The sequence below is a fragment of the Chiloscyllium plagiosum genome, unplaced genomic scaffold, assembly GCF_037043375.1.
Source record: "Chiloscyllium plagiosum isolate Xiang-an unplaced genomic scaffold, Cpla_swu_hap1 HiC_scaffold_14, whole genome shotgun sequence".
Taxonomy (NCBI): Eukaryota; Metazoa; Chordata; class Chondrichthyes; order Orectolobiformes; family Hemiscylliidae; genus Chiloscyllium; species Chiloscyllium plagiosum.
The window spans coordinates 50572416-50596030 of NW_028270152.1; the positions used below are offsets into that span (position 1 = coordinate 50572416).

The following is a 23615-nucleotide window of genomic DNA, read 5'->3' on the forward strand; positions in this document are numbered from 1 at the left end:
AAAGGAGTGGCACGGTGGCACAGTGGTAAGCACTGCTGCCTCACAGTGCCGGGGACCCAGGTTCGATTCCAGATTCGGGTGACTGTCTGTGTGGAGTTTGTACATTCTCCCCATGTTTGTGTGGGTTTCCTCCGGGTGCTCCGGTTTCCTCCCACGTCCTAAGATGTGCAGGTTAGGTGAATTGGCCATGCTAAATTGCCTATAGTGTTAGGTGGGTTACTCTTTGGAGAGTCGGTGTGGATTTGTTGGGCCGAAGGGCCTGTTTCCACATTGTAGGGAATCTAATCTAATCTAAAAAATAACAGACAAAAAAACTGAGAAGAAACTGATAAATTTGTGCAACATCACAATAGCTGGATTTGTAAGATATTTTAAGTTTGCATTCACTTCTGATTTTCCATTATAAATGTTTGCATTGATGATCAAAAAGGATAGTAAAAGAATGTCCTTATTAAACCTGTCATGCTATGCTTATGCCTTCCTCATGCAGTAGGTACCACTCATCCTGTACTTCACAAAAGGCTTTAAATTTAACACCTCATCCAAAATATGACACCCCCATTGAGGCTTCACATTCACAATATGCTGAAACTTGGGAATTAAAGCTTTGATCTATAGTTGTATAGGTGATCTACCAGGGAACCTTGGGATTACATGCGGAAGTTTAAATCTATGGGTTGGAAATTCTACCTACCCTCAAAAAGGCCCACAAATGCATTCCAAAGGAAGTAAGTTTTGGCACATTTTGGAGGAGGGTAGGGAGTATTATGACTAGACACAATGAAAGGAGGGATACTATCCTATCAGTAGTGCCACCCCAGTGAGCAAGGAACATTTTCCAATGATATACCTCCTTGCCCTTGTATTAAATGCCCTGCCCAAAACACATCCAGAAGGAATCTAAAATGTCTCATTCATGTTCCTATTAGTTTACATTGCATATCTTGATGCGCAAAGGTAGGATTTACGTACCATTGATATAGCACTAAAAGCAGCCGCTCTAACTTACTCAGTCCACATAATTCAAATAAGACAACCTTGTGAATAAGTGATGAAAGTGCACTAAATGGCTTGGATTTTAAAGATTGCCTGGAAATTGGGATATGTGTAGTAACAAAGTCACAAGTTGAACATGCCTGCATTACATACTTAATTCCTGGATAGTAAAAAATATACATTCACCATTGGGCAAAATAATATTTTAAATGCAATAATATTACAGCTAAATGTTCATCATGCATAACCATTAAGGATTATTGGAAATGTTTCTGGGAATCAGCAACTATGTTAATATGATACTGGAAAGAAAATATCATTATGATTTATTGAAGTAGTCTTGAAGTATGAATTACCAAAGAGACCCAATAGATGGCACTACTGAATCTACTTAGGCAAGACTGACCTAAACGGGTCATATTATGCAAACCCCAGTTTAAAATTTATTCCCTTAATGTAACCAATACAAATTGCATTAGTGCAGTACTTTTTTTGGAAGACAATTTATCTTTATATAACATTTTTGTTTCATCTATGTCACTTAACAATGTAATTATAAAACAACAGTGTTCAGGACCAAATGTTCATCAACGTTAATGTATTCCAGGTGACTTAAACCAATTTTATTGCCTCAATACACCCACTTGATATGAGCTAATTCAGCACAGATCAAAACTAAGATCTACTTAGGCAAATAGTTTATTCATTGCGTAGCTAAAGTAACAATATATTAAGATCAGTCTCTAAATGTTAGTGAATTGTAATTTGTAAAATGAGTATTATCAACATATTTCAAAAGAACCGTGATCTGACGATCATCAAATTGAAATACTTATACATTACTCGTTATGCAATGTAAAATTTGAACTGTTAAGTGTAGTACAGTTTAAATTTTCATCATAAAACATGGGGCTTTGCAAGTGCAGGAGGATATCTAAAATGACTATATATATATATTCCTACATATAGATAAAAGTAGGGATTTTACACAGGTTACAACTCCTCTGTGTAGTAAAGCAGAGGTGCCTTAGAAAACGGACTTCCCCCATTTAGCCGACACGACAGAAAGCCCCAAACTTGAGGGTATCCATTAGCATTTAGTCCCCAATGTCAAATCATGTGATAGTTGATAATGTTACTGGAGTGATACAAATACTACAAGCACTGAGGACTTCTAAACTGTAGTTCAAGTTTATATCTTCATGGATAGCAATAAATATATTCAATAGGTCATATAACAATGTTTGCTAAATATAGCCTGTCTTGGTAATTTCCTTTATATTTAGAGTAGGCTGTGACAATGAATGCTCACACAAGGTATTTCAAATATGTGAAAGGTTGGAGGTGTGCTGAGTTGCATACAAGTGGTGTACTTCTAAGTTAGAATCCTTACAGTGCAAAAAGAGGCCATTCAGCCCACTAAGTCAGCATCGACCTTCCAAAGAGCATCATACCCAGAGCCAGATTCTCACCCTATCCCCATAACCCTGCATTTACACTGCCACCATGGGCTCAATGGTTAGCAATGCTGCTAACAGTTGTATTCTGCACACTTCACAATTGAAATGCTGTACCTTTCATTGTGTCTTTTGTCTCAAGCTTGGTTCAATTGAGAAACCACTTCTGTGTTGGGTAGGAAATGGAGTGAGAGAGTAGTTGTGAAACTTTTACTGGATCAAATTACTAACAATAGGATTTATGGAAAATAAGGCCACAATAAAAATTGAGCGCTACTGGAAAGCCTCACATCTAATTTATAAGCTGTTCAGTATTCTGCAATATATATTCAAAGATGAACAGAATCCTACAGTCATTAATTGCAGATTAGAAGGATTTATTTATGTCCCTCTAAGTACACATCTACTTATAAAGATTATTATTCATGATCCCATCTTACTGCAGTTGTTGTGGTCAATGCATGGCATTGAGATTATACAAGTGGCATTTTGATAAATTACTTCTCAAAACAAAGAATTTCTCTAATAAATGCAGAATTTAAAGAAGCATTTTGAAAAAAAACCCAGAAATTTCACTAAAAATGTTGGTCACTTGTAAACAGCTACTGTGTGTATGACAGACATAAATTGGAATATGGGCTAGTTTCATTTGTATTTTGTCCTAATCTTAACATAAAAGCATAAATTTAAAAATCTATAAATGACAGTTATTAAACTTTAAAAATTGTGATGTCTCATTAATTCTTAAGAATGGGTGGACAGTGAGATCTCACAGCAAAGATACATATATCTTTAAAGTTGAGAACATAAATGGAACAGATGAGAAATAGAAATGGAAATCAGCAATACATATACAGAAATAAGGAATATAACAGAAAATAGGTAATGCTGAATATTTTGGATACACCACGTTGGGAAGTGTTGTAGGAATTCTGGATATTCCATTATTATAAGAATTATAAAGCCTTTTAATGGTACAACGACAAATAATTAACATGATAACAGAAGTAAGAGCAAATTATAGGGATTAATTCAGCAACTTGTGTTTCCAGAACCATGTATGTTAGCACTGCTGTACCACAGCGCCCAGGATCTGGGTTCAATTCCATCCCGGGGTGACTATATGTGTGGAGTTTGTACATTCTCCCAATATCTGCATGAGATTCCTCCCACAGTCCAAAGATGTTCAGGTTAAGTGGATTGACCATGCTAAATTGCCCAAAGTGTGCAGGATTATACATGGAAAATGTAGGGTTACAGGGATAGGAGAGGGGAGTGGGTCTGGGTGGAATGCTCTTCGGAGGATGTGCTTCCATACTGTAGGGATTCTATGATTTATGTCAGCCATGGCTCAGCTGGTAGAACCAATCCATCTTTGATAGAAAGTTGTGAATGCCACTCCTACTCCAGCATTTAAGCACAACTGTACAGTATTGAGGGAGTCTGCACTGTCAAAGGTGCAATCTTTCAGATGAGATGATAAACAAAGGTTCTGCTTGAACCTACATATGGATGTAAAAGATCCAATTGCACTCTTTCAAAGATGACATTCCTGACATCCTGGTCAATTATTACATTTTTGAAGAAGCATGCTGTGTGAAAATTAATGACTGTATTTCGTACGCTATAACTTCAAAAGTACTTTGGCTATAAAGTGCTTTGGCACTCCCAATGCTCATTAAAGGCACTATATAAATACAGCAACTAGGAGAAAGTGAGGACTGCAGATGCTGGAGATCAGAGTTGAACAGTGTGTGACACTGGAAAAGCACAGCAGGTCAGGCAGCATCCAAGGAGTAGAAGAATCGACTTTTGAGGCATATACCCATGGTGAGTGAGTGAGTGTCAAACAGAGAATGAGAGAGACAGAGTGTGTGTGTGTGTGTGTGTGAGAGAGACAGAGTGAGTGAGAGTGAGAGAGAGGGAGTGTATGTGTGTGTGTCTGTGAGAGAGAGTGTGAGTGAGACAGAGAGAGTGTGTGAGACAGAGAGAGTGTGAGTGAGACAGAGCGTGAGTGTGAGTGAGACAGAGCGTGAGTGTGAGTGAGAGAGTGAGTGTGAGTGTGAGTGTGAGTGTGTGAGTGTGAGTGTGAGTGTGAGAGTGTGAGTGTGAGAGTGAGGGAGGGAGAGGGAGGGCGTGTGTGCGTGCGTATTATCTCTCCCTCTTCCCCCGACATTCCTGAAGAAGGGCTTATGCCCAAAACATCAACTTTCCTGCTCCTTGAATGTTGCCTGATCTGCTGTGCTTTTCCAGTGCCACACTTTTCGACACTATATAAATACAACTTATTGAATACTATTCCCCATGACGACCATAGAAGTCAATCAATGAAAAAAGGCTGACCAAACTGTGTTCCTTCACCTCTTCAACATGGTAATGTGTGCTAGTAATCATGAAGAACTGTTTAATTGGAGATATTGGTAACCAAGGTTAAATCACCAATAGGGAAAACTAGAAAAACATTTTTGAAACAATTAAAAGGACATGGAGAGCCTTACCAAAATTCCTTCAAGGTAAAGACCATCACTTGTTTGGGAGGAAATAATTTGAGATATAAAACAGTTTAGGTTGGCAAATGGCTCCTTTCTATGCTGCAAATTACACAATTGTAAATTAGCCATTAAATTTTCAATTTACTCACTTATTACTTTCATCTTCAGTCTTCTCAAGCCTGACTCTCTCAGACTCTAATTGAGCTTGCAGCCTGCTCTTCTCCTGACGCAGCAAGCTGTTTTGTGAATCTAATGAGGAAACCTGGGTCCTGAGTGTGAGAAGCTCTTCTGTGACTGACCGTTCCTTTTCCACAGCAGCGGCAAGCTGGGCTTGACTGTCAGCTAGCCAAGAAAAGTTAAGATAAATAAGCATGGATGACCAGCTCTGAGGGTTCAGTTGGCTGCTGTATTGATAACTAAACACATAAATACTGCTAGAACAATCAATAATTCTACACAAACTTTTTATGCCTTTCAACTAGAATTAAGTCAGTGAATCTGTTTGCAATGCTCATCGTGCCTGCTTACCAATTTCCTTTTCATCTATTTTATTAATACAAAATAACTACTGGTGAAGTTGCAGCAGCTGTGTTCAACAGTTTGTACTATGCACATCAACACTTTAAACATTTACTTCAAATTTTGCTTGCAAGATATGGTGATCATTGAGCATTGTTAAAAGTGTGTTGCTTGAATAAAATGGAAGACAGCATGAATGAAGCCAGTAGTATTTTTTCTGTGAAAAAATGCAACAAAGGCCAGATTACACAGATGTTGGGAGATTATCTACATCCTCCCCCCTCCCCAATCCAGACCTCAGGGTCTAGCTGGCTGCTGCTTTGGGTTTCAGAGCTACATTAAAGAATGTGAGCAGCAATATGGACATCTAGCAGAAAGGTGATGTGTTACTCTGTCATATTCAAGCCCAGCATTTGAAAAGCATTCATTCCATCCATAATGCCATGTGACTGAAGATTTTTTAATGGCAAACACTTATTAAGCAGAGAAGTGAGCTTCAAGTACATAGATAACTCTTTTCCACCCCATCTCTCAGTACAAAAAATAATTTGGGAAGAAGCGGTAACAAAGCTGGAAAGCTGCAGGTAGGTGTCCGGCTCTGAATTTTTATTAATGCATGACTGCAACAGCAAATATATAGTAAACATTTCACTTCAAGCCAGACTGCTTATGAGGAACCTCATAGGGATATACTGGAGATATCTTTCCAATACTTCATTTTTATTGACAATATGAAAAAGAGTGAAAAAAAATGTGAAGTCACAGAAAATCTGTGAGGTCATTGGTAGTAAGAAACTCCTATTCGGCACTGTCTTTAAATTGCTGTAAATTAGAAAAGCTCATTATTATCAAAGAAGTAGCAATAGACAGATTTAATTGAGAAACAACAGGAATAAGGGAAAGTCAGAACCATTACAATAATATAAGCAATCCAAGATAGAACAAAGTTAATGCAAGGGAAATAATTTTAAAATGTGGTTGCTCACCTTAGTCAAGTGACATGTGTGGCTTCTAATATATGGGAAGTTATGAACCTTACTGATGTAGAAAGGGTATTAAATAGGACTGGGTATTAAATAATCTGGGTACAAGGTGTTCAGAAAGTCAGAAAGTCGGAAATGAGGGGAGATGGTATTGGTTGAAGACAACCTGGACATACTGGAGGAGGAGGACATCCCAAAGGTTTCAAGTACAGAATCACTTTGGCTTGATGTAACAAAAAGATGTAGACTGTAGACCGTCAGACTGGGAAGATGTAACGAAACAAATCTGCAGGGAAATTTTAGAGAAATGCCAACATTACGGAGGGTTTATAATAATTGACTTTTAACTATCTGAATGTAGGCAGGGACAGGATAGCATTAAGGATGGAGAGGGCAAACATTTCAAGGTTGGATTTACGAAAGTTTTCTACAACCGTTTGAGTCCAGTCCAACGAGAAAGAGAGACTGGTTCTTGGAAACAAGGTGCAAGTATCACTGGGGGAACCATTTAAGAGTCAGTGATCATTACATCATGAAGTTTGGAATAAAGGTAGAAAAGGGCAATAGGCAATTCAGAGTCAAAATAATTAACTGGGGGAGAGCTAACTTCAATGGGGCAAGAATGGAACTGGGCCAGAGAAACTATAACAAAAGGTCAAGGAAAGAAACTGCGAAGGAATAACAGGCTATCTTCAAAAAGGAGATGGTTCACATACAGTTAAGGTATAGTTGCTCAAAAGGGAAAGGCAGGGCAAACAAATACAGGCCACCCTGGACGAAAAAGGGAATAGCAATTAAAATGAAGGAGGAAATACATGATTAAGCCAAGTGTCTGCTTGAAAAAGATTGACAGCCAAAAGGAATACAGTAGGTGGTAGAAAAGCACATAACAGCAGCAAAAAGGGATAATGGGAAAAGACTGGCAGCAACGTAAGGGAAGTCTAAAGTTTTTGATCGGTACATCAACAGTAAAAAAGCTGTTAAAAGCTCTGGCAAAGTCAATTAGGGACCAAAAAAAGGATTTACACATGCAGACATGGCTGAGGTGCTAAATGAATACTTTGCATCTACCAAGGATGCTACATAGGCGATGGAGACAGAGGAAGAAAGCACTGGATGCAAAGTGACAAAGAGAAATTATTGGACAGGGTATCAATAGTTGACAGGCCAGTGGGACCAGATTAGAAACTGAAGGAAGTCAGTGTGAAGATTGCAAGAGACTGGCCATTAGTCTTCCCTAAATTGTGAGATGCCAGAGAACTGGATAATTGGAGACATGATGGCCCTTGTTTAAAAAATAGGTTTGTAAGCATAAGTTCAGCAACTGCAAACTCATCAGTTTAATTTCAGGTTGGGGAAGCTTTTAGAAATAATTATTTAGGATAGAGTTAGCAGTCACATAGAAAAAGGTTGGTTGTTTATGAACAGCCAACATGAATTTCTAAAGGGAAAGTGACATTTGACTAATTTGCTGGAATTTTTTTAAAGTAGTAATGGAAGGGGTCAATGAGGGTGATGCCGTTGATTTTGTATCAACGGACTTTTAAAAGACATTCGATACAGTGCTACATAGCTGACTTGTACAAAGTACATAGCCCATGGAATAAAAGACTCAGTGGCAATGAAGGTACAAAATTAGCTGATTAATAGAAAGCAGACAGTTGAGGTCAATGGATGTATTTTGGGCTGGAGAAAGGTTTGCAGTGAAGTTCCCTTGGAGTCAGTTCTGGGAACCTTGCTTTTCCGAAGAAATGTTAATGATATTGATCTAGGTGTTCTGAAGACAATTTCAAAGTTTGTGGATTATACAAACCTTGAAAATAACATATGTAGTGAACAGGACAGTGCAGAACTCCAAAAGGATATTGCTAAATTAGTGGAGTGGGCAGATAAAGTTGTGCATTTTTATAGGAAGAACATAATACAATAGGGTAAATACATAATAAAACACAGTTAATAAATCATTCAATATTCTGGGCTGTATTAGTAAGGCCATAGAGTACAAGAGCAACAACATATGCAAGGCATTTGTTTGACTTCAGTTGGAATATTATCTACAGTTCTGGTCACCACAGTATAGCATGAGGGGAAAGCATTGGAGAGCATAGAGGAGATTTGCAAAAATAGTTCTGTTACAAGGATGGATTTAAAAAGTTTGCACCAATCTCCTTGCAGAGAGGAAGGCTATGTAGAGACGTAGTAGAGGTTTTTGAAATTTAAGGTGCGAGGGGAAAGACTTAAAAGGGACCTACGGGCAACTTTTTCACATAGGTTAGTGTGTAAATAGAACAAGTATATACGAAATGGTAGAGGAGGGTACAATTACAACATTTAAAGGACTTTTGCACAGATAAATGGACAGGAAAGGTTTGGAGGAATATGGGTCAAAAGCAGGCAAATGGGACAGTTCAGTTTAGGAAACATGGTCAGCATGGACATTTTATGCCAAAATGCCCGTTTCTGTGCTATATGGCTCTGTGACTTGTGGGAGGTCTAGATAGAATAGACAGCAATAAACCATTCATCCTCATAAAAGGACTAAGAATGAAAGAGCACAGGTTTAAATTAATTTGTAAACATAGCAAATGTGACACAACAAATAGCTTTTTTATACAACGAATGGTTTGAGTCTAGAATGCACTGCCTGAAAAGATGGGTGGAGGCAAATTCAAACGAGACATTCAAAGAGCATTGGATGACTATTGAAAAGACACAAAGTGCAAGGGTACGGGGAAAAGGCAGAAGAATAGCACCAAATCATGATGCTCATTAGAAGAGCTGGTGTATATACGATCAGCTGAATGACTTTCTTCTGAAATGTAACAATTCTGTGAATTGGCATTTTACAAGATCCTACTAACGAATATATGTTCTTATTTTTGGAAAACACTCAAGTGTTTTACTGGTTAATTAACTTCAGATTCATACATTTTATGAAACAATTGCAGTAATCAGAAATTCCAAAACAATTTGGTCCTTACCTAGACGATTAGACAGATTCTTTTCCAGTTTTTCCCAGGATGCTGACTGTGCCACAAGTGTAGCCTGCAGGTTTTCAATCTGTCTCAGCAGTGGTCGACTTGCGGACGTAACACTTTGGCTCAGCTCCTGGTTGCGATTATCTGCTTCCTGAAGTCTCTATTAAAAATTCATATTGGTTAATATTTTAGATAAAACGGTACTTTCATTCTCCTTAAACTAAGAAAGTGACACACATTTACAACTAATCAAACTCTATGCAGTAAATGATGAAAATAATAACTGCAACAATAATCTGTACTACATCATCCTCCTGTTTTCAGGTTAATTACATGTAGTGATAGACATTTAGGGGACAGATATTCCACTGTGTGTTCACTACTTTTAAAATTATTGTTTCCTAATTTAAAATCAAATAAACCACAAATCAGCTTCTGGAAACAGGCAAAGTGGTACCTTTACATTTCTCTCTCTGTGCAAGCTTAAATTTATTCAACTTACAAAGAAAAGTACATGACTATTTGACATTAAACCATTAAAAGTGCAATCTTGCTACCAAAGGTGTTTCAATTACAAATCCATAAGACAGGTTTGCATCATTTTTCCAGATATTTTCATGCCAGGTACTGTGTTCCAATCTGAATAACAACTCGGGAGAAAAATATCAAGCTCCATTAGTGCCATTTTACATCTGCTATTAGCAGGTATACTAAAGAAAACCAAAGACAAATTTCAACCTGCATCTTCATTACTATTTTGGAAGCCAAGAACTACACACATCTATGGTTAATGGTGACTTGTCATTACCTACAAGCCAAATACAGAGATAAATGTTAAAATGCTTTTCAATGAATGTTGCACTTATATCATTCCCCAAAGTTCAGTTTCATTCTGCCACGCTGATTTCTGTCATTTCTGACAAGAACAATATTTGAAGGCACAATATAGTGAAGCTGTGCCAGTTTTGATTGTTGATCTATGCTGTGTTACTTGACTCTAGATTCAGCAGAAGGGGTGGTAAAACAAAATATATCAATATCATTGTGCTAGCCAGCAAATGAAAATATGAATATAAATCAGGACCCATCTTCAAATAAAAACAAAAAAATACTGGAAAAAATTTACCCAGTCTAATAGCTTCTAACGGTGCTCTACATGAAGCTTCTTTCTTCACCTATTCTTTTTCCAGTCTCTGTCAATGATCAGCCACTTCTCATTTCCTCAAGATACTGCCATCTTATGAGATGTAGGTCAACAGGCATCACTTTTCTCAGTATTTCATTTAAATTGGTATATTATTCATGTCTTAGTAGGCTGACATCAATATCATATTAATCTTCTACCAACCTTATCCCCAATGCTCAAATATGTGCACCTTCATAATGGAGATTAGAAGTTAATGCTGATAAATTTCCCAACCCACAGAAGTGAGGGCAAATCACGGGATGCCTCTCATCACTGAGTTAACAGCATACATCAGCTTTTTAGTCTGTATAGCTCAGATACTCACTAATAATCTTGCTGAGACATTAACTGAGCCCATAAAAATACCCACTTTAAGAAAATATTTGTCAAATTCGCATTACTATTCTTTCTGCCATCCTGATTTCCATCTTTCAAATACCCCACCTCCAAAACATGAATATGTATACCTGCTGTAATTCACCAATTTCTTGACGCAAGTAGTCCTCTTTCCTGGCTTGTTGCTGTTCAGCCCGTTGAAGAACTATTCTTAGATCTGCCACCTATACCATAACCAAATAGAAATACATATATTATTGCTCGCAAAACACATATATCACTTCATAGAACTAAATTCACTTTTAGTAATATATTAATTTGGCTACAAACCAAAGTTCATAGATTTCATATTTATAAATTGCCTTATTTGTTCATTACAATTAACAAATGTAAACATTGCATTTGTGGGCGGCACGGTGGCACAGTGGTTAGCACTGCTGCCTCACAGCGCCAGAGACCCGGGTTCAATTCCCGCCTCAGGCAACTGACTGTGTGGAGTTTGCACGTTCTCCCTGTGTCTGCGTGGGTTTCCTCCGGGTGCTCCGGTTTCCTCCCACAGTCCAAAGATGTGCAGGTAAGGTGAATTGGCCATGCTAAATTGCCCGTAGTGTTAGGTAAGGGGTAAATGTAGGGGTATGGGTGGGTTGCGCTTCGGCGGGGCGGTGTGGACTTGTTGGGCCGAAGGGCCTGTTTCCACACTGTAAGTAATCTAATCTAATCTAATCTAAAAAATTAAAAATGTACTGACTGATATATTTATTGATTTTTAAAACACTGTTCAACATTGACAACATGTAAGCATGCAGTACCCCTTTTAGGATATTTGCTCAATCTGCCTTTGCTTGGTGCCGTTTTAAGTTTGCTATTAGTAGGTGTACTGAACAAAACCAAAGACAACTTTCAACTTGCATCTTAATCACTATTTTGGAAACGAAGGATCTATTGACATTACCTGGAAGCTAAATACAGAAACAAATGTTAAAATACTTTTGAATGAATGCTGCACTTATATCAATTCCCAAATGTCATTATCATTCTGCTATGCCAATTTCTATTATTTTTGTCATTAATAATATTTGATAACAGAGCATAGTGAAGCTGTGCCAGTTTTGATAGCTGATCGAGGCTGCATTACTTAAACTTTAGATTTAGCAAAAGGGGCAGTAAAAAAAAACAGCAACATCCTTTTGCTCTCCAGAAAGTGTAAATGCATCAGGATCCATGATCGAATAAAAACAAAAAAAAGCTGGAAAAATTCACCCATTCTGATTGCTTCTCAACAGATTGAATTACAGCTATCATTTCAATTTCAGATGAACTGGGAGAAGTTTGAGATGTTAGAGGTTTTAAGCAATTGAAAAAAGGGATCTGGGTTACAAAAAAAGGAATGATTTATGACAGGCTGAAGATAAGAGATTAAATAATTAAAGGATTCATGATGACAGGCTAAAGGGAGTTGTAATGGAACATGTATAGAAACAAAAGATGTGTCTAGAATCATGAATAGCTGTCCTTTAAAACAAAATCAAAAAGCAAATATTCAGAAACAAGGGAGGGGAAAACTAACCCACAAAAGAAAAAGGAAAAAGAAATTAGGACAGACATTACAATCTAAAATTGATTAACTCAATATTGAGTCCAGAATCTGTCATACATGTCATGTCCAAAGATGATGTGCTATTCCTTAAGGTTGTACTAAGTTTCACTGGAGCACTGCAGGAGACGATGGACAGAGAGGCTAAAGTGGAAGCAAGGTGGAGGATTAAAATGACAGTGACAGCCAACTTAGGGTCCCCCTAGCAGACTGAATGGAGGTGCTCCGCAAAGTGGGAACCCAGTCTGCATTTGGTTTTCTTGCTATAGAGGAGATCAAGTTATGAGCAACAAGTATAGTACATTAAACTGAATGTAGCATTAGTTGTCACTGATTCACCAGGAAGATATATTTGGGGGCCTCGGACCGCAAGAAGGGAGAAGGTTCACAATTTTAGACAGTATCCTTTGCGATTTCCCCTTTTTTCATCCCCTCATTTTTTTTTTCCCATTCGTTCTGCTTTCAAACTGCAATTTTCACAGTTCTGTCAATTTTGTCACAACAGCACTTCCTCTAATGTTGCTGTATTATCGTTTCTGACATTTAACTTTTCTAGCCTTCCACCCTACAAGAGACAAGGCATTCTGTTCTTTTATCCACCCTCGTCTCTGTCACTTGTTTGAAACTTGTTACATCTCTAACTTTCTCCACTTCTAATAAAGATTACTGACCTGAAACATTAATACTGTTTCTGTCTCTATTGCAGCTGCCAGACCTGATGATATAGACCTGTATCCACAGTATATTGTTCTAGATCAATTAGCCTGCAATCAAACACTTTGTGACTGCTCAGATATTGAAGCAGTCCATGTCCAAATGCAGCAAGACGTGGACAATATCTAGGCTTAGGCTGATAAGTAGCAAGTAACATTCGCACCACACAAATGCCAGGCAATGACCATTTCCAAAAAGAGACAATCTAACCACCATTCCTTGACATTCAGTGGCATTACCATCACTGAATCCTCCACTGGCAAAATCCATTGACCAGAAACTAGCCATATAAACACAATGGCTACAAGAGCAGTTCAGAGACTAGGAATACGAGAGTGAGTAACTCACTTCCTGACTCTCCAGAGCCTGTCCACCATCTACAAGGCCCATGTATTCTATCTTGTGATTAAATACTCCCCATCTGCCTGCATGAGTGCAGCTCCAACAACACTCAAGAAGCTTGACACCATCCAGGACAAAGAACCCGCTTAACTGGCACAACATCCACAAACATTCAGTCCCTACACCACAGGGAAAGCAGTGTGTACCACGTACGAGATGCAGTGTAGAAATTCATCAAAGATCCTTAAACAGCATGTTTCAAACCTATCTGGCCACGTAAGATACATGAAAACACCACCAACTGCAAGATTCCCTCCAAGCAACTCACCGTTCTGACACAGAAATATATTGCCATTCCTTCAGTCTTGTTACATCCTCGCTAATATCACTTTGGGTCTACCTGCAACACGTAGACTGGAGCAGTTCAAGAAGACAGCTCACCACCACCTTTTCAAAGGCAACAAATGCTGGCCCAGACAGTGAGGCCATGTCCCATGACTGAAGGTTTTAAAAAAAAACGCACTCATTTCGTAGGTTTACCTATAAAATGTCACAGTAACATAACAGAAAACCTACAAGAGGTGTTGGAGAAACCTGCAGATAAATATTTGCCACAATGTATTGCAGGTTTTTAAAAATGATGCAGCATATTATAAAATCAGAGGCTACGGCATAGGTGGTGGCCATTTTAAATTCCGTGTTCTTGCTGACAACTCATCTCCTATCACTTCCCTTCTGTTTCCTGAAACCCGACAAACGTTTGCTCTTCAGATAATTATTGTCTTTTTGAGGGGAGGCAGTGGTATTGTGGTAATGTCACTGGACTAGTAAGCTAGAATTCCAGCGCAATATCTAGGAACATGTTCAAATCCCACCACAGCAGATGATGAAATTTTAAGACAATGAAGTTAGAATAAAAAGCTGGCCAAATGTCATTTACATAAATGATTTGGATGCGAGCATAAGAGGTACAGTTAGTAAGTTTGCAGATTACACCAAAATTGGAGGTGTAGTGGCCAGCGAAGAGGGTTACCTCGGATTACAACAGGATCTGGACCAGATGGGCCAGTGGGCTGAGAAGTGGCAGATGGAGTTTAATTCAGATAAATGCTGCATTTTGGGAAAGCAAATCTTAGCAGGACTTATATACTTAATGGTAAGGTCCTAGGGAGTGTTGCTGAACAAAGAGACCTTGGAGTGCAGGTTCATAGCTCCTTGAAAGTGGAGTCGCATGTAGATAGGTTAGTGAAGGCGGCATTTGGTATGCTTTCCTTTATTGGTCAGAGTACTGAGTACAGGAGTTGGGAGGTCATGTTGCGGCTGTACAGGACATTGGTTAGGCCACTGTTGGAATATTGCGTGCAATTCTGGTCTCCTTCCTATCGGAAAGATGCTGTGAAACTTGAAAGGGTTCAGAAAAAATTTACAAGGATGTTGCCAGGGTTGGAGGATTTAAGCTATAGAGAGAGGCTGAACAGTCTGGGGCTGTTTTCCCTGGAGCGTCAGAGGCTGAGGGGTGACCTTATAGAGGTTTACAAAATTATGAGGGGCATGGATAGGATGAATAGACAAAGTCTTTTCCCTGGGATTGGGGAGTCCAGAACTAGAGGGCATAGGTTTAGGGTGAGAGGGGAAAGATATAAAAGAGACCTAAGGGGCAACTTTTTCACGCAGCAGGTGGTACGTGCATGGAATGAGCTGCCAGAGGATATGGTGGAGGCTGGTACAATTGCAACATTTAAGAGGCATTTGGATGGGTATATGGATAGAAAGGGTTTGGAGGGATATGGGCCGGATGCTGGCAGGTGGGACTAGATTGGGTTGGGATATCTGGTCGGCGTGGACAGGTTGGACCGAAGGATCTGTTTCCGTGCTGTACATCTCTATGACTCTATAAATAGCGACCAAGTTGATAATCGGAAATTGTCATTTGGCTCACTAATGTCCTTTAGGAAATCTGACATATTTACCTGGTCTGGTCCACATGTGACTCCAGATCCATAACAATGCGGTTGACCCTTAACTGCCCAAGCACTTGATCTACAATAATTTTTTTTCTCATGTTAGGTTTTTGCAATTCATCTTAAGTTGGTGTCACCTGAGTCTCAAATAGATTCGGACTTCCTTGTTTCTGTATTCTATGGCTCTATTTATAATAACCAGGATCCTGTATGCCTTTTTAATCACTCTCTCAATCTACTCTGTCACCTTTAACAATTTATATACATCTGCTAAAAGGTACCTCTGCTATTTTTATTCCACTTTAGAATTCTATGTTTTATTTTATGTGTCTCTCCATATAGTTTCTGCAAGAAATTATATTTCCTAAATATTTATCACTTTGCCAGCCAGTATCTTCAAGCATATATAAATCCTTCTTACAGTTCACAATACTTACAAATTAAATGAATTTGAACTTAAAGGTACACTTGTAGCATGACAATGGTGGTTTTTAATTTTGAAAAATACTAAAATAATTGTACTGACTTGAACTGCAAGAGCCTCCTGTTGCTGCCTGGCCTCTTCCTGGGCTTGTTCCAGTGCTACTGTCAACGCCTCCTTTGTTTTAATCTCATGACTTAAAGCTGCCTCTTGGGCTTCACTATCCTTAGCAGCATTAGCCTTATGAAGTTCAGCGAGCTCCCTGAAGATATGGAAATTAAGTTAAGCAATGTGATGAAACAAATTACAAACTTATCTATAGAAAGCCATTTAGCTGGAAGAAATACACTGGGGATCAAAAGCAAATTCTCACACAGAGCTCTTTTATGAACAAAAACAGGCAGTTAAAGTAGTATGGATGCTTTGTTCTTCTCAAAATAATATTTCAGTAATTCTGCAATTCATTAGGGAACTACATGTGTGCAAATAGAAGTTGGAGACATGATCCTTGTAACATTGCCCTCATTTTCTAACTAGAGTCCCCAACCTAGTTGAAATCCAGAATAACCTGATAAACTTGTCTCAAGCAACCCCAGTACAATCCCTTGTGCCACTTCACATGAACCATTCACAATCATTATGGGCTTTCGATATCAACTGGAAGGCAGAGGTGAAAAATATGAACAAGGAAGGAACTTTTGTATTTCCAAGCAACTGATTCCAGGGAACACATAAAGAGGCCTAGGGAAAAATTACTTTTTTGTGTTTTTTAGGTGCAGAGTGCTAAAGATTGGAGGACCTTAAGAAAGGGGACAAGGGAAGCTGCTTACAAATTTAAGGCAACAATTAACTACTCACCATAATAAATACAATTATTCTCTCAACATTTACTATAGTAGTAGAACACAAGATTTAACTTTCTCTTCATGACTTGCTGGCCTTCTCCACCAAAGAAAATCAATCCACATGTCCCCTACTCTCTTACTTGTAAGAGCTGTCAAGTGCAGACTGAAGGCTGCGATTGTTTTCCTGTAGCTCCTCTAGAATAATATGCAGTTTGTTCATTTCTTTTTCCTGCTTCTCCACCACACCATTCAGCTTCTTGATGTTCTCCCGATGCTGTTTCTCCACTTCCTCTTTTCCATCAAGCACCTGCGTTAAACCCAACAAAGTATCATGATTTATTTAGGTTTTGGTTTCATTGTCCAGAAATACAAAAAAAAATCATTATTGAAAGGCAATCTGGGCAAATGCTACTTTTTGAAATATCAGACAATCATGAATTACTTCTGAAATATCCTCTGTTTGCCTTTTGTCTATTGAACTAAATATAAACAAAAACTGAATATTAGATTAGAAACAAACTTTGAGTAGGGTAAAAGGTTGTTGATACTGAGATATAGTATGTGAACTTGAATATCAACCATCCTTCCTATCAAACAACTTGCAGTATTTCAGAAGAACTTATATCGATCATCAACTAAGAATACTTTAGTACTAAAAAGGTACTCAAATATAGTGAGTCCGTTTCTGTCCATGGCATCAATTTCATTCTCTGACCTGCTGCAGTTGCTTAATTTCCTCCTCTTGCTCTTTAGTTTTCTTGCTCTGCTTTGCAACCATTGTCTCATTTTCTTTTTCTTTCGCCCTTAGTTTCTTTATAATGTTCGAATTGTTCAGGAGTTGTTTAGAAAGCTTCTCTCCTGAAATCATTAACATTGTGTTTAAAAATAAAGCTTGCATTGCTTTGCCTCATAGTTTCAACCTTTCAAAAGACTTGCCAGAAAACATTAACTTTAACATCGATGCAACTCGCTTTTGTTCAATAATTGGGATCTAAATATTCATTACTACACTACTGGGTAGTCTGGCACAATACTGAAAAACACTATTTAGTTCATCCTGTTCTTCGACACCTTCTTAACATGTTCTTATTAGAGGTAGTATTTCCAGGTTCACTGTTCTGAGGAAGTATTGATTTGTACTGAATGTTCCCATCAACTCAGAGATTTGGACTGAGTAACCTGCCGAGTGGGTGAAAATGCAAAGCAAGTATTTGTACCATCAATTTTGATGAGACAAAATCTTTGCACATTGATCAATAGGTCTTTCTTTTCAGCACATTTAGGAAACAAGTTTAGAAGAATGTCAATATCTTACCTAACCTGAAATCAAATAATAGCATTTCTAGTCGCTCTAAAAATGGACACATCCAATTATGCAAAATGTTTGCACCAAAACAACTGACCAAATGTTCTAGTCAACAGGGAATGAATGGCGCAAGCTCTTCCTTACACAGATATTCCATGAAATTTTGCACAAGAGCCCCATGAATGCCAATGTGTTTATGGCAGAATGAGAAACTAGGGTGATCACAACAAACAATGGTATACCTCTTTAACAATCAGATTGAAAAATCATTAACACGCAATACAAATTCGAAACCAGGAAGTTAGTTTAGAATATTTCATTTCAACCCACATCAGGTACAGACAGCAATAAAAGAGAGGAAAAGAAAAATTGGATTGAGAGGGTGAGAGATAAGTTAGAAAGTTTTTAAAAAGTTCTGACGATAATTAAAACATGGAGAATGGGATTCTGCCCTTGCAAAGATTTTTGTGCCAAACATGCTACTTGGCAGTAAGTAAGACTCATATGTCACTAACTATTTGCTTACACTAGAATGGACAAACCTTAACATTTTCTGCAAAATTCTTAGTGGATAGTAGGTGTCAATTCTAGCTCAATTCTCCTAATAAGTCACAAGGTTTTGGTTTCACATTCTGTTTCAGAATTTGAGAGCAAAAGTCAAGGCTGTCCCTCTCACTAAAGGAGTGTTGCATTGTCAGAAGTGCAGTTTAAAAAAAAAGACTTTAAAATCAAAGTCCTTCAAGGTGGGCGTAAAAGATCCTATGTCAAAAAGTGTGAATTTGGAAAAGTACAGCCGGTCAGGCAGCAGCTGGGGAGCAGGAGAGTCAACGTTTTGAGCATAAGCTCTTCATCAGAACAAATTCCTGATGAAGAGCTTATGCTCGAAATGTCAATTCTCCTGCTTCCCAGATGCTGCCTTTCCGGTTGTGCTTTTCCAACACCACACTGTTTGACTCTGATCTCTAGTATCTGCAGTCCTCACTTTCTCCTGGTAAAAGATACTATGGTACTATTTTGAGCAAGACAAGGAATGTTATTCACAGTGCCAAATCACAAAAACAGATTCTTTGGCTGAACTGATGGTTGGGGAGTCTGCTATGTGCAAATTGACTACTGTGTTTCCTATATAAGAAGTTACCGTACTTCACTTAGTACTTATTTGGCTGCAAAGCAGTTTGAGATATCTGGTGATGATGCAAAGCATTATATAAATGCTTGCTTTTTTCATTCATGTGAGCATAGCAACTCCCCGCCATTCCATGTATTTAATGCCATGTCTCTCAGTCCAATGCTGTCCTATTCTCATACAGTCTCTGAAGGACATTCTTTGGCAACAACTTCCAGGCACACACATTTCACTGTGTTTGTGAGGTCTGTGAAAGTTGAGACAATTCACCATTAATAATGATAATGTTAATATCACCATGATCTCTACAGAAAATTGTGTTACAGGAATAGGTGCATCCTGATAAAAATGTATTTTTCCAAAATGTCTCACAGGCCAGAGACCAGCCTCGGGCAACTGTCTGTATGGAGTTTACACATTCTCCCCATGTCTGTCTGGGTTTCCTCCAGGTGCTCCAGTTTCCTCCCACAGTTCAAAGATGTGCAGGTTAGGGTGGATTAGTCATGCTAAATTGCCCATAGTGTCTAGGTGGATTAGAAATGGGAAATGCAGGGCTACAGAGTTCAGGTGGACTTGGGTACGATGCTCTTCAGAGGGCCAATGTACTCTATGGGCCGAATGGCCTGCTTCCACATTGTGGGGATTCTGTGAATCGGAGAAGGAGGAGTAGATCATTCAATCCTTCTAGCCTGCTGTGCTTTCTGGACAATTGCAATATTAGATTTTATTTGTTCGTGTTTTAAATAAAATTTATATTACAAGGATCAAACCATGAGGCACTATATGTCTACATTTGAAAAAAAACTTGGAATGATGGATTCTGATATATTCTTCTTGATGTACAACCAGCTTGAATATTCTAAAATAGCTCTCAAATCAAAGTTCATGGTTTTGTTGACTACATCGTTACAGTATCTAAGCAGTGAGATCATTATATCACATACAGCACTAAAAGCAAATCAGATACTGCTACCTTACAGTATACCTCATTAACACCGGTCTCAAAAACACGGTCTGGTCAATTTTTCTGTGAGCTTTTTCTGCTACTAAAATGGAGAATGTCAATGGTGGGGAATGCTGTTAAGCTTTCATACGAAGTGATTTCAATACTTTGATATTTACAACTAATTTTCCTACCTTCCTCCATCAGTCCTTTAATTTGTTCATCTTTCTCTCGGACTAGATCTGCTGTTTCATTACAGGTAAATCTAGTAGATAGTTCTGCCTTCATAGTCTTTAATTCCTAAAAGCTCAGAAATGACACAATACGTAGAAATATTTACAATTTTCTAAGATGCAGGAAAAAGAAAGTTTAGTCATAGTAATTACTATCAGCATTGTTCACAATTTAAGGTTTACTTTTCATACAGATCAACAGGAACGTTCTTTTAAGATTGAAACAAAGAGGAAAATTAAAATAACGGTAACAACTCTCATTACCTTTTTAATGTTATCCCTTTCCTTGCAAGCAAGCTGGGCTTTCTTTTCAGACTCTGCAATCCGTTGAGTAAACTCATCTTTTATTGCAGCGATGCTGTTGCTTTCTTCCTTTAGTCTAATCATCTCACTTTATTAACAAAAATATTTATATTTAAATGAGGTTAAGACCTTGAGTTTACTGATAATCATTACTTCTCTGTTCAAAATTATAGATCGCTATTAATAACTGAACAACAGAAATACTAAACAATGGAAATAACAGATCAATATTTTTGCGTTTAGTTTGAAATATAAACTCTGATGTTAAACAGCAACAAGGAACTGTAATGTGATGATAACAAATATAAACATAAATTATTGTGCTTACCAGAGAGCACAACCTTAATTTCCAGAAAAACTGAAAGGCAGTGTAAACAGAAATGCAACAAACTTGTAGTTGGAAAGACTATAGACAACTTACACCCTCTTCACAAGGATACTGAACTCAATATGACTGAATCAGATTCTTTTTATACACACTTACAGGGCACTTAACAGACTAAGTTATTCTTGGGCTACATTGGTCAGTATCTCGAACTATGATTCTTCAGCATTAAAAAATAACCGCTGGAACAGACTCTAAGATCGGCAAAGGATTTGTACAACACAACAGTCTTTTCTTCTCTCCTCCACTCTAATATCTTTCATAAAATAAGACCATGAGACAGAGAAACAAAGAAGCATAGAGGCCTTTTTCCCCCATCAAGCCCGCTCCATCAAACAACGAGATCATGGCTGATACGACACAGTCCTCAACAGTACTCTCCTGCCTTATCCCCAAAACCTCTGATTTGCTGACTGATTAAAAATATCTACCCCCATCCTTGAATGTACTTAATGACTCAATCTCTACAGCCCTCTGCAACAGATTTCACAGATACACTATCCTCAGAGAAAAGATTCCACTGTTAATTCATTTTCTTCTGAAACTACATAAATGCATTTAAATAAGGAACCATTATTTTTGCCCTTTTAACATTTTTTCCCTCTTTAACCCTATTTGCTCCTAATTTTTCATACTTGGACACTTTGTCCATTCCTGTCTCACTCTAGGCATTATCAAAATAATTGTAAACTATGTATCTTCCTCCCAATCCCTTCCCCTTCTAATAAGTTTAAAAGGCCTTTCTACATTCCTAGTTATTCGATTCACCAGTACACTAGTTCCTGCAGTTCTCGTGAAGCTTGTCTGGGGCATGTAATATTCAGTTGAACCTGTATATATATATATAAACCTAATGTTATGAAATACAGGAAGCATTCACTAGTAGAATTGCAAACTTTGTATTTTCAAAAATACAAATCTTTATGATTTAAAGATAATACACAATATTCCTGATAGTAACACTATCTTATAACAATACTATGAACAAAAACTCAAGAAAACCACAAAGTTAATATTCAGTCACTTTGATAATAAAAAGCATACTTCAGAATTATTCTAAAACTAATATTACCATCCTGCAGAGAAAATACTACCAGAACAAAACAAAAGCAAGTGGTCTATTCTTGGCTTCTAGAGAGGTTTTAGAACTTTACATCAGAATTTATTGAACCAATGTATGGTTTTGCCATTCTTTGTGTTTTCTACAGCATATGAAGAATTACTCTATTTTGAAAACATTTTGTTCTGCAATCCTTAATAAATTATTGTCTTAAAGAGTGAAAACAAGATGATGGGAGTAAAACTTACTCTTGTAGGTTATCAATTGCCTCCTCCAATTTTGCCTTATCTTTGCTAACAGACAACAATTGCGCTTCTCTCTTTTCCAACTTGTCTGTCAACTCAACAATTATCTGAAAACCATTAAAGGATTAAATATGAATAATATTCAAGCTATGATAACAATTTTGGCAATATTACCATTACTCAAAAAGGGTGTGAGAGACACAGCAAATAACTAGATGTCTGTCAGTCCGAACTTGGTAATGGGTAAATTACAGAAATCAATTACAGTTACTTGGAGAATTAATCAGAAATAGCCAGCCTAGTTTTATAACTAATTTTTTTTGAGGGAGTAACAAAGATGTCGAAGGTAGTGCTGTATTTCGTGCCTACGTGGATTGTATTAGGCATTTGACGGGGTCTGTTAAAAAAATGGCAGTCTATTAAAAAAGATTAAAGCCCACAGGATATAAGAAAATGTGATGACTTTGACCCAAAATTGGCTCAGTGATAGGAAACAGATGGTGATGACTGATGAGTGTTTTTTGTGAATGGAAAGTGGTTTCCATTGGTGTTCCGTAGGGCTATTTTACGTCACTTGCTGTTTGTAGTATACATGAATGATTTCAAATTAAAAGTGAAAGATATGATTGCAAATTTGAAGACCACACAAATATTTGCTGGGTGGCTGACAGCAAAAAGGATGGCTGTCAACTGCAGGAAGATATGAATGGCTTAGCTATATGAGTGGACAAATGAACAAATAGCATTCAATCCAGAGAAGTACAAGATTATGCATTCTGGGAGGGGAAACAAGGCAATGAGTTACTATAACCAGGGGGAGGGGAGAAATTAAGAGGGGTACAGGAAGTGAGAAACCTTGGAGTGCATGTCCACATGTTCCTGAAGGTAGCAGGGAAGGTAGACAAGGCAGTAAAGAAGCCATATGGAATGCTTTCTTTCATTGTGGAAATATTAAATACACAGTAGGGATATAATGCTGGCATTTTGTGTGCAGTTCTAAGCACAACATGACAGGAACAACATAACTGCTTTGAAAATAAACTAGAGTTGTTTTGCTTAGCATATAGGAGACTTAAACAAAGTATACAAAATAATGAGGAGTTTGGATAGAGTGGACAAATAAGACGCATTTCCCTTAACAGAGAGATCAGGTGGCACAGATTTATTTTAACATGATTGGTGGAAGAACT

The 23615-nt window shown here is 37.8% G+C and overlaps 1 protein-coding gene across 3 annotated transcripts in view; it reads right to left on the reverse strand.

Moving 5' to 3' along the window:
• tmf1 (TATA element modulatory factor 1) overlaps nucleotides 1–23615 on the reverse strand; it is a 104439-nt gene that overhangs the window by 24150 nt on the left and 56674 nt on the right. For all 3 annotated transcript variants that reach the window (XR_015759418.1, XM_087994432.1, XM_087994430.1), the window contains exons 3-11: nucleotides 22429–22532; nucleotides 20697–20823; nucleotides 20394–20499; nucleotides 17540–17682; nucleotides 16965–17131; nucleotides 16085–16241; nucleotides 11079–11171; nucleotides 9429–9585; nucleotides 5095–5287 (exon numbers count right to left, since the gene is read on the reverse strand). Coding sequence is in view for 2 of the 3 variants with exons in the window: in XM_087994432.1 (XP_087850558.1) it covers nucleotides 5095–5287; nucleotides 9429–9585; nucleotides 11079–11171; nucleotides 16085–16241; nucleotides 16965–17131; nucleotides 17540–17682; nucleotides 20394–20499; nucleotides 20697–20823; nucleotides 22429–22532 (1247 nt within the window). In the remaining variant the exon portion in view is untranslated. The remainder of the gene's footprint in view (nucleotides 1–5094; nucleotides 5288–9428; nucleotides 9586–11078; nucleotides 11172–16084; nucleotides 16242–16964; nucleotides 17132–17539; nucleotides 17683–20393; nucleotides 20500–20696; nucleotides 20824–22428; nucleotides 22533–23615) is intronic.